Consider the following 12,167-nt stretch of genomic DNA (forward strand, 5'->3'; position numbering starts at 1 on the left):
GGGATATGGAGGCTGCCATATTTATTTCCTTTTGAACAATACCAGTTGCCTGGCTGTCCTGCCGATCCTCTTCCTCTAATAGTTTTTGCCATAAACCCTGAACAGGCATGCAGCAGATCAAGTGTTTCTGACACTATTTACAGATCTGAAAGAATAACTTCATGCTTGTTTCTGGCATTATTCAGACACTGCTGCATCCTAATAGACTGGCAGGACTGCCAGGCAACTGGTATTGTATAAAAGGAAATACATATGGCAGGCTCCATATATTTCTCACTTCAGCTGTCCGTAAAACTGATAGTGACCTAGCCAATTTTCTAATCTGTACTAGAATAGTGTGCTTTTGAACTGTTCATAATTGGAATCTTCCTGTGCTAATAGCCCTTGAAAACACTGAGTAATGGAGTGACAAGCTTGTACTTTAGGGATCATTTACACCAGGGGTCAGAGAGCCATAAACGCCACACATTTTAAAATGTAATTCTGTGAGAGCCATACAGTATGTTTCAAACTGGCACAGTGCTGCGCACAGAGGGCTCACGTTCCTGTTGCCATGGTGATGTGTATACAGTTGATCCTCCGGGCAGCGGAAGTGTCAGACACGTCTTCAGCTTCTCTTGGGTTTCAAGAGGAACTGTTGCCAAAATATTAAAATTTATAACACATACAAATAAGAAGTATGTTTCTTCCAGAGTAAAATGAGCCATAAATTACTTCTCTCCTATGTTGCTGTCACTTACAGTAGGTAGTAGAAGTCTGACAGAAGTGACAGGTTTTGGGCTAGTCCATTTCTCCATGGGAGATTCTCAGCATGGCCTTTATTCTTTATAAAGACACTTCCTGAAAAAGATTTATACAAATATGCTGGCCAGCCTCCCTGCTCGCTGCACACTATTTTGGCAGTTGGACAGAGCAACTACCATTCACTAAGTGCTTTTAAAAATAAAGAAAACCCTGAGAACCCCCCTATGAGAAGATGGGCTAGTCCAAAATCTGTCAGTAATGACATATTTCTACTTCTTACTGTAAGTGACAGCAACATAGGAGAAAAGTAATGTATGGCTCATTTTACTCTAGGAGAAATGTACTTCTTATTTTAATGTGTTTTTAAATTTTAACATTTTCGCGACAGTTCCTCTTTCAGCAACATCAGCAATTTCCCTGAGAGCCAGACAGGAGAAATACCGACTAACAGATTGTACAATTAGTTAGCTGACTTGGGGGTTGATTCACTTTGTAGGATAAGATCCCCGCACTTTGGCCCAATAGGCTGCTGGTCAAGTGACAGGCAGCCTATTGGGCCAATCAAAGTGCAGGGATCTCGCTCTAGTCACTGGACCTGACAGGATCCAGGGTGGGGCAAATGGAGCCGCCGTTAGTTTTGGGGGAACCTCGAGTAAGTTAGTAGTGCGTGCTACAGCAGTAGCGTGCCTACCCTGAAAATGTTACTTGCACTGCCACACTAAGCTGTGCTGCTTGAGCAGTGTAGCTTAGTGAATCAACCCCTACTGATTTGTATGTGAGCCAGATGCAGCCATCAAAAGAGCCACATCTGGCTCCCGAGCCATAGGTTCCCTACCCCTGATTTACACTGTGTGGGTTGCAGTGAGTTCTGACGCACTGCACATAGTGTGCGTTTTACAGAGTCACATGAAAGTCCATAGACTTTCATTGTATCATCCACACTACAACAGTGAGTTACTGTGCAGTGCATTTCAATGTGTCGGGAGTGATTTAAACTCATAGAAATGCACGAAAAACTCACAAACCAATTCATGAGTTTTTATTCATGTATTTTTATGCATTTCAACTCACTAACTAGTGTGAATTAACCCTTAGAACAGAACTAACATCAGCAATGAAAGTACATTGAGTACACTCTGACAATGAGATCCTTATCTCTAAGATTTTTTTTCTTTTTGAATCTTGTTGGGAAGATTTCCCTTCACTTTCTATTCCAATGACACTTCACAGAGAACAGGAAGTGCGGTGTCGGCTTTCTAATGAGGACACAGACAGGAAGGAACACACTTTTTTGTAGTATGGAATGGAACAGCGTTGAGTTTTTAGTTATAACCTGGCAGATTTCTGAGCTCCTTTTCCACACTATTCAGAGCTACATAAAGTTTCTTAGTTGTAAGTAACAGAGGAAGAATGTAAAGCGTGGATTGCACATGGAATAGTAGAGCTGGTTTATTGTATGAGGGTGCTGCTATAGATAGACTGGGAGAGAACAAGACAGGAAGTCCACTCTAATAAGCCAACCTAAAGTTGCAACAGGTGTAAATTTGGTCCTGGTCTTGTATGTGTGTATTGTGGAGCGGTGTGTATGTGTATTTATGTGTGTGCTTGTTAAGAGTTTGTTTTTACTTTTAAAGCAATACTGTACCATTTCAAAAAACAGTCATCTAATCTCCTAAAGCTGAAAACACACTTCCAATTTTGATTGGCCAATCTTACCACCATCATGTAGTATAAGGGCCAACAGATTTTGAATAATATGACTAGGTTGTACAAAATGCAAACAGAGAGCCTACAATGGCGTAGTACGTTAGGATGCAGATGTTGAGTTGTAAAGACGAATGAATTATACTCACAAACACGGGTTACCATTTAGGCAACCACTATACAGGCAGGTGGGGAGATTAGACCTTTCTCTACTCAGGTTTAGAAGTCGCTCTCTATAGACAGGAAAAAAGGGGGTTTCGCCCCTCTACCAAGGGTGGACTATAATATGAACTGTACGTTGGAACAGAGGCGCCATTGTGGAGTATATGAATAAAGCTACTTATTGACAATAATCAACAGAATTGTCTACTTTAGGGAGGTAAGTCCACCACTGACTCCTCTTTCAAATGGTTTTTAATATATTTTATACTTGTACTGTGTTCCAACTTACAGTTTATATTGTATAGGTAAGCACTCACACTACATGGAAGTGTTGAAATTCGCCTATCAGTAGCTAATCAAAATTGGATGTGTGTCCCAGGCTTAAAGAGACACTGAAGCGAAAAAAAATGATGATTATAATGATTTTTATGTGTAGTACAGCTAAGAAATAAAACATTAGGAGCAGAGACATGAGTCTAATATTGTTTCCAGTACAGGAAGAGTTTCAAAGTCGCAGAGAGCTCTGTCTTCTGAAGTTTGTTATCTCAACTGTCAGTCACTGTATTTATTTTTCTCTCCAGAGCACAGGTCAAAGTTCACAAGACTGCTCTGCAAAAACATTTAGAATGCCGAGTAGCGTGTAAGCTGCAAATATTAGAGAATGCTGCAATGTTATAAAAAAAAAAAAACACTATATAACTGAAAATAAAAATATGAGAATATATTCTTTGCTACTAATCTTCTAGTAATTATCCGTACTACACAACCAATTCATTATATATATATTTTTTCGCTTCAGTGTCTCTTTAATAGTGTACAGAAGTTCTACTCAACCAAATCCTTTCCCGATAAAACTGGGAAATATGATGGAAAATGTTGTGTATTTTTACTATTCAAAGAAACAACCAAGAGACGGAAAATGCAATGAACGTGTTTTATTGTACAAATATCTACAAAATGTGTAAATGAGGCAGTGCTAAAAGTACCTGAAGTTATCTCCCTTGCAAAGGGAAAAGAAGAAAGGTAGCTGATCATAGTTCTTTAAAATTGTGTACATTATACAAACATTTATACATGTAAAAAATAAAGTAATTTTTGGCCTGTAAAATGGACTTTATTAAATGCTAAATAAATGTACTCTGTAAAAAATAAAAATGTCTCTGCAGTGCACATAAGTGACCACTAGATGGCACTGCATTGCAGCCAGAGTTCCTTGGTCATTAATTCAACGTCTTTTTTCCTCCCTGGTATATTTCAATGCATACAATAAAAAATAGCCCATTTTACTTATTTTTCTTATTTGGGAGATCCCACAGTCTTATCCCCAATTACTTTCTAAACTCTTAAAGTATAATAAAGAGTATAAAAAGTAGCTGAATATACAAGCAGTAAAAAATGAATCTTCATATACCTTACAAAAATGCAAGAAGAAAAACTTTACAAATTTCAAATGTGGTACACATCAGAGTTAAAGTTAATCCTGAGGGCTCTTTAAATAACAAAATATATACATATAAATATATGTACAAGCTCCCCATCTGACAACGCGTGCCAGTAATACAATGCAATAGCTTAGTCTACAAGTGCCTCTTCATATGCAGTGCCAGGTGGTCAGAACGGGAGAACGCTCTCTCGCACATCTGACATTGGAACGGTCTGTGGCCAGTGTGCTTGCGGTAGTGGCGAGTCAGTTCATCGGATCTGGCAAATTTCCACCCGCAGCCTTCCCAGGAACAGTGATACGGTTTCTCGCCTGCAGGAAAAAGAGAGAGAGAGAACGTATTAATATCTACATCACTAATATTTGTAGTGTACAATGTCATTAGGATTAACACAACTAGGGGTCAAATATGGTTACTAAAGAAAAGGGGTTGCATCTGCACTAATGGCTAAATAGACTGCATTAAAGAAAATCTGTTACAAGTTACAAAAAAAAATTGTGGGTTTACAAATTAAGCTAATCATAATGGTCTAACTGCAACTGAATTGTTATTCAGACAGCGCTGTGGGACCTTCTGTTACTGGGCCATGAAATAGTGATGACCTCTTCCATACCTTTTGTTGCAGAGAATAGGAAGCAGTCAGTATAAAGACTGTCGCACATGCAATATCAGGCAGAGTCTCTAATAATGTGGCATTAGAGATTATCATTTTGGGTGATATGTTTTGGGGAACTGAACTGTCTAAGTGACTCCAAGTTCCTACTAAACTTTTCAGAATTGTAATAGACTTCTGTACTATCTGTGAAAGGGGGGGTTTAGTAATCTTTTAGAGGCTGGAGGAACAGTGAGTATATAAACATAAGGGTAACACAGCAGGGCTGTAGTAGCTAGGAAATAAAGTGGTGAGATTATCAGTAAGACATAAAGAGGACCTGTCGTTTTTACAATATAACATGAATAGAGCATTCCTTACCTGTATGCGTTCTCATGTGAGCTTTCAGATGAGAACTCTTAGTATAGGTCTTCCCACATCCGGGGTATTCACAGTTGTGGGTGGCTGTCCTCTTTCGGGCCCAGGACCTCCGACCTCTCTTGGGTTTGCAGTCCTCAACTGGATTTAAGGAAGGGTAAAATTCCAGTAACGGGGATGATGGGGGAGTGACTATCATGCCATGCATAGCTGGGTGAACCTTCATGGGATCTCTGTACATGCCAAATTGTCCATGGAACTGTGTAGGGTGGCTGGCATAGTGATGTCCATAGGTTTGTGCCAGCTGGTAGTGTTGGCCCATTGGCATGATCTGTACACAGTGCATTTCTGGAATCATCTGAGAGTCATTAAGTGGCATTTCCTCCCCCGTGGAGCTAAGTCTATATTGGGAGAAGGTTTGGCCCCCCACCTGGTTGGACACATGTATGATGTTGGCGTTCATACAGTCTGAGGAGGAGGCTGAAGGGTTCACCAACATGCAAGTTTGGTCCGGTCTCTCTTTTTTAATCTTGTGCCCTAGTTGTGGCAGCTGCTGGGCTGGGATAGTTATAGAACCATCTTCTGTTACTCTTATTTCAGTATATTTTCTTGATGGGAAAGGAGGCTTTGTTCCATATTCTGGTGGCACCTCCATATAGTTTATGTCCGGAGTGAACAGTTCAGCCACATAACTGTGATGGGGGCTTCCACTGAAGCTTCCTCCTCCATACTTCTGTCCACCAGGATATGAGCCATCACTGTCATAAGTGGTGCTTGTGCTGCTGGCACAGCTTTCAGGGGTCTCTGGAAGGGGGTAGCTGCCCCCCTGGGTTCCAGCTGGTGGGGGGTTGTTGGTCATATTGTTTAAAATAAAATCCAAGTCAACAAATTTCCCCAGTTCATCCTCCTCTTTCTTGATGGTGCAAGGCTCCATCAGTGGATAGCCCAGCTCCTCCATGTTTATCTCCTATAGAGAAAGAGAGACATCGCATTAGAGGAATGGATCACAGTATCACATCTCACACATTGTTCAGACATCTCCACTTTATTACCATTCATATATATCATTTTGCATTGCATTATTACTATGATTCACACAAACCTGCAGAGCAAGTTCCAAACTGCGTATAAAGCATCTATCAGGACAGGAGACAACTTAACAACCACACTGCACGACTTTCCGATTTTACCAACATATATATGTAATGTGAGCGTCTGCAGATTCTATACTGTATGTTTTGATGGACTGTAATATTTAAAGGAACGGGGTTGTTGAAAATTGTACAATCAGATGGGATGATTTTTTGCCACCCTTACACATCTCCACAGGATTGCACGTCTTATCGCACATAATGCAGCAAAAACCGGCAAATATTCCTGCAGCTTCTAGTTGAAACTGGAAATATAACTTCCAAAAAGGTTTCATGAACAAATAAACATTGTATACACTTCTGTGGTTGTATTACAGGGGTCAGTACTTTGCATAGTACTGTTCGGTGAAGATTTAGCAGACTGCAGTGGGGAGCAGCATGATGTACTGAGATTGCAGTGGGGAGCAGTGTGATGTACCAGAGATTGCAGTGTGATGTACCAGAGATTGCAGTGGGGAGCAGTGTGATGTACCAGAGATTGCAGTGGGGAGCAATGTGATGTACCAAAGACAGCAGTGGGGAGCAGCGTGATGTACCAGAGATTGCAGTGGGGAGCAGTGTGATGTACCAGAGATTGCAGTGTGATGTACCAGAGATTGCAGTGGGGAGCAGTGTGATGTACCAGAGATTGCAGTGGGGAGCAGAGCAGTGTGATGTACCAGAGATTGCAGTGGGGAGCAGTGTGATGTACCAGAGATTGCAGTGGGGAGCAGTGTGATATATTAGCAGAGGCCACAGCTCTCATCATGCAGGAGAAGACAAAGTTTCAGAAACTGAGAACTCTCTGCATATTGCCTTATAAAAATGACCAACAGTATAATAGAAGTTTTTCTGTATTCTGCTTGTGATGCCCCAGAAATCAGCACACAATGTAGGAACTTAGCCATGTTGGATCTCAGCAAATTAAGTGTTATACAGGTCTGATCACAAATTAAGGAACTATTATTAATTATTGGTAATAATTTTTTGAAACTTTACTAGCACTTTTTCTCTGAACTGTGATAAACTGGCAAGATCTTGCTAGAAATTCTATAGTTGTGCATTCGGTTACATACCTTTGAAGCAAAAATCATACATTTAAAAGGCTATATAACTTCAGAGCTGAGCCTGTCCTGGATATTTTTAAATTGATTCATCAAAACAGGTGCAACGAAAACTGGAGCAAAAATGCAGCCCTTGCTCAGAGCAGCCAATCAGCTTTCAGCCAATAAAATGTATGTTTTTATTAAAAAAAATTGTAAAAATTATTGTGCAAATCAAGTTCTGTTTATATTAAATCTCTACCTGACTGTCAGGGACACAGTAACATTTATCACAAGGTTATGAGAGACTCACCGAGACCATGTTGAGCTGCTTGTCTTCTGCTAGAATCCCGCAGAAAACTACGCTCATCCTTTCACAGGGTAATCCGATAGGAGCGCACAGAAGCAAACCGGGCGCTCTAGGAGAAAGATCTCTAAAGAAAAAGTTTCTCTGTGAAGAATCCTGTACAGGGAGATGCACAGAGTTATATAGAGTACAGAACTCTCTCAGTGCAACTTAAGGGACCAGCCTTATGAATATTCAAGTAGCTGCCAGGCGATGATTGGCTGCTGACAGGAAAAGTGTTTGTACACAATGAAACGCAGCTCCGCCTACAACCTCAGGCTGGCCTATCACACATGATTAACATGTAATAAGAGCTGAGTATACAATACACTAGAAAAGTGACAAAGTCGTCTGCAAGAGCCACTGACACCAAGTGAGACAGACATGCATAAAGATAAACCCACCTTGTATTTAAGACACATACATACTTCTACACACACTATATATATATATATATATATATATATATATATATATATATATATATATATATATATATATATATATATATATATATTAGAATTCCCAAAGGCAAACCTAGAAAACTATAATGAGAAATTGTGTAATTTAGTATTGTAGAAGTGTTTATGGCATTGATTTCCTGTATTGCTGTTGATCTATGCAATATATGTTACTTTACCTGTGGCTGCAAAAGCAACCAAAATCTAGGCATTGATCAAATAGCCCAGAGTTGATAAGTTAAAAGTCGTCAGTCTGAAACACAGAGAAATTGATCGACTGAATATACGCCGATTAGAGGATTGTAACTTATTGTCTTATGAAACCGAATACAGCGAGCAGAAATTCACCAACCTGTGAAAAATACTGGTCGACAAATAATAAACGTAGAAACCGTCGCTCTTAATCGTGGCAGCCGATGTGACCATTACCTAGTTTTCTAACAGAGCACGTGGGTAGATAATTATCTAGTAATAGAACAAGATGAACAGCAATTCAGTATGATGTTCTAGCTTTCCCCCTGTTGGGACAAGTAGCTTGACAGTTTCCTAAGTACTACCTACTACTACTACCTAGATTACTGATGAGCACATATTTTGCATAATTTTAATTTTGCATTGTAATTCCCAATTAAGATGCAAGATTTTAATGTGAAATGTAAGAAAAAAAATCATAATTAATTTTGTCTGTTATCATAATCAGGAAGTGTAATTTCGCTACAGTCACCAAAATTGCTACATATATTATCGAATAATAGTGGCAACAAGTAAAAAGAATTTTTCAAAAAGACCTTGTAGTTTTTGAGAAAATCAATTGTAAAAAATGCAAAGGAAAATGGTTTTTAAACTGTAATTTAAAAAAAAATAAAAAATTTACTTTGTATTTATAAAATCATTTTTTTAATCAAAAACTGTTAAGTAGTTTTGAAAAATTATTTTTTTGACTTTTTCCCACTCTTCCCCTTAGCATACGTAGCAATTTTAGTGACGATATCCTGTATGGGGTCTTTGCTATTAACCGCTACAGTCCGCACAAAATTACGTAAAATTAGGAATTAATTACATGAAATGAATTGAATTTCCAAATCGTAATTATGTATGTCAGTAATTGCTAAATTTTATGTGACATTTCGCATAATCGTAGTTAGCACATTACGACCATCACTATCCTGGATAACCACTCCGATCTCAATACGTTTGGGGCCGAACGAGGGAAGGTTGTTGTCAGACTAAAAATGGCTACCAGAAATATTACAAGCAAAACAATCCAACAACCACTCTCCCTAATCCTAGCAAATGTTTTATCTTCCTCTGCTTAAAGGACCACTATTGTGAAAAATTTAAAATACCTGAAACACCTAAATAAAAAGTACATTTCTCCCAGCGTAAAAATGCACTATAAATGATTTTTCTCCTATTTTGCAGTCACTTACAGTCGGTAGTAGAAATCTAACATAACTGACAGGTTTTGGACTTGCCCGTCTCCTCATGGGGGATTCTCTGGGTTTTCTTTATTTTCACTTGCACTTAACAAAAGGCAATTGCTATATCCCCATACACATCCATTTTCTCATTCATTTCCCTTCAAATTTAATCACTCTGATCAAGTCAAATGGGAATGGATTTCTTTGAATGTTCAAGTTATTTTACCCAAACATCGATCAAATGTATTGATCTGACAGGACAGGAAATCTAAAATCACTCTAGCATGCAAAAGTCCTAAAGGCTTGTACACACACCATACTAAGGTCGGCTGAAATGGCCAATACTGACCGCCTCAGCAATAATCAGGTGTGTGTACAGCAGCCGCCGACTTCCAACCCACAAGTGATGCGCCCGCCTGATTACCTTACCACCGCAACAGCCGATCACGTGTGTGCCGCTCCCACCCTGTGTGACGTCATGATCTAGCGTCCCTCTGCCCCCCCACTGCATAGCAACAGAATGTGTCATCAGCTGCATAGCTGACATGCGTCTGTACAGGCCATCATTCAGTGATGTTGCCCTTAGCGATCGGGTCCCGATATTCGATGGGCGACATAAAGTCAAGTGGTGTGTACGCACCTTTTAACTAGATGCAGTACAAATGTTCAAACTGCCTGTTGTCTCTAAAAATTGGATCAATAAAAGTAAATCAAAATCATAATTGCTCTCTGAAGAAATCCGCTATACTGTTATTTCTGGGTGGGTTATCTAATACTGTGTATCTTAATTAAACACTTATGTATATTGATCCCTAATAATACTGTCTATGATTATCCTTGCTATAGTCACTATTACAACCAATTTACCAGATAGGTGGCAATGCCTGTCACTAACCTTGTTTAATGGAATAGATAAGTGCTGATCTCTATCACAAAACTTGTTTAAATAATCAGTAACTTTCAAAACAATAGAATTTCCAAAGTTAGCATGTTTACTGTAAAAACTATTCACCTTTGTTGATAATTAACTTATTTACTATTCAGCCTTCCACTTTTGATATAGAGTTAAGAGAATTAATAGGAGAGGTAATTATCAACATCAAAAGAAAACCGAGAATGGATATATTGAGGCAGGGAACACACTTGTCTTTCAGTTTTTCTGCATACTTTTTATGCACACCAAGTTTGTTTCTATGCAGGAAAACGCGCACGTTTTTTTCACAGCAGCTAATGTAATTGATACAGAAAACTGACAAAATGTGCAGAATCAGGATGCAGAATGTCGGGTTTTTTTCTGCGCGCGAACAACATATTAAGTGTGCACTAGCACATTGATTATCATGGGTTCTCAGTTTGTCTGTGCAGAAAACGTGTACGAAAACAGTCAAGTGTGTTCCCTGCCTGAATTCAGGTAAAATAGTGAGAAACAAACTATCCAGAGAATGCATTAGACCTGTATATAATTTTCAAGTCATATTTTTACTCCCCACATTAAGTGATTTGCACCAGCTAAACAACAAATAATAGATACCAATATTGTTGTCCCTACATAGCAGACCACCATGTCCGTTTCCTGTATGGGAATATTGCCTAGGTTTGATCTAGCAGAGCAACAGACTTTCAACACCTCTTTAATGCACCAGTTTTAGGCCCCGTTCACATCACAAACGCGGATGGCCACGCATGCGGAACGCACGCCATCCGCGTTTGTGTGCGTTGCGTGGCTGATCCCATCACTGAAAAGTGAATGGGACAGCCATGTGTTTTTACAAAAAATGCATGCAGCATGCGTTCCCAGACCGCACTGGTCCGGAACGCATGCAGTGTGAACATCAGACATTGCACTCTATGCAATGTCTGATGTCGTGCGTGTCGGCCACCTGCACGCGTTTCCAAAACGCGGCTGGAAACGCGTGCAGTGTGAACGGAGCCTGAATGTGTTGGAAGCGGAGTTAACCGGATTGTTTTAAATATTCCTTTTCTTTCCTCAGAGAAACTCTAAAGCTAGGAAAGCTGCATCCCTTTTGGGGTAAGGAAAGAAATATATTCCACTTTTGCCGTTATTGCTTGCACAATGATGTCCATGATAATGATGATGACTGTTATGTCACAATTTGTTTACATTTGGGGCTAATTTCACATATGGGGCCCATATGCAATTCATTTTTTATCCTGAGTTTTTCCCAGGAGATCATTTTTTTTCATCTTCTATTTAAAATAATTTTTCATCAATTTGCATTTGAAAAAGTACTAATAACTAGATGAAAAAGTACTATCAAAACGATTTTGAGCAGTTTCTTACTAGCTGGTGGCCTAAAAGGCATTTTATTAATAAGTTTGAAAACATCACCTAGGAGAAACCTGAGGAGAAAAAGTTAATTGCATATGGGCCATGTTGTAGTGCAGTGATCTGCAAACTTGGCTCTCCAGCTGTTGAGGAACTACAAGTCCCACAATGCAGCCACAGTCATGATTCATAAAGGCAAATGCATTGTGGGACTTGTAGTTCAGCTGGGGAGCCAAGTTTGCAGATCACTGGTATAGTGCGATTTTCCTGCGGTGTGAGAGCCCGCCACATGACAATCGCACCGTACCATTTCCTCTTGCACATTACCCTGCGGCAGACTGCACCCTGCTCAGTGATATGCTCCCTGCTAGACAGGAAGTACATCACTGGACTATCGTCGCACTGCACATGCTTGCCACACCACAACTGCGATTGACAGTCCCACACATGTTGTGTT

General features: G+C 39.6%; 1 protein-coding gene and 1 long non-coding RNA gene across 2 annotated transcripts in view; one reads left to right on the forward strand and one right to left on the reverse strand.

Moving 5' to 3' along the window:
* Positions 1-12,167, forward strand: part of LOC137520941 (uncharacterized) — a 281,855-nt gene that overhangs the window by 97,204 nt on the left and 172,484 nt on the right. The gene's annotated exons all lie outside the window — the stretch shown is intronic.
* On the reverse strand, positions 3,531-7,668 carry LOC137520940 (Krueppel-like factor 4). The gene is made up of 3 exons (XM_068239549.1): positions 7,509-7,668; positions 5,026-5,989; positions 3,531-4,363 (listed from the first exon to the last, which is right to left on the reverse strand). Exons 1-3 carry the CDS (start codon positions 7,563-7,565, stop codon positions 4,188-4,190), a joined length of 1,197 nt encoding a protein of 398 aa, XP_068095650.1. The 5' UTR covers positions 7,566-7,668; the 3' UTR covers positions 3,531-4,187.

The sequence above is a fragment of the Hyperolius riggenbachi genome, chromosome 6, assembly GCF_040937935.1.
Source record: "Hyperolius riggenbachi isolate aHypRig1 chromosome 6, aHypRig1.pri, whole genome shotgun sequence".
NCBI classification, from domain to species: domain Eukaryota; kingdom Metazoa; phylum Chordata; class Amphibia; order Anura; family Hyperoliidae; genus Hyperolius; species Hyperolius riggenbachi.

Excerpts from the sequence above, each read along its gene's own strand:
- LOC137520940 (XM_068239549.1), bottom strand. The coding sequence starts at position 7,565 with ATGAGCGTAGTTTTCTGCGGGATTCTAGCAGAAGACAAGCAGCTCAAC. Across the intron at positions 5,990-7,508 it reads AGCAGCTCAACATGGTCTCG|GAGATAAACATGGAGGAGCT; the intron begins GTGAGTCTCTCA and ends CTTTCTCTATAG. Across the intron at positions 4,364-5,025 it reads TCACATGAGAACGCATACAG|GCGAGAAACCGTATCACTGT; the intron begins GTAAGGAATGCT and ends TTTTTCCTGCAG.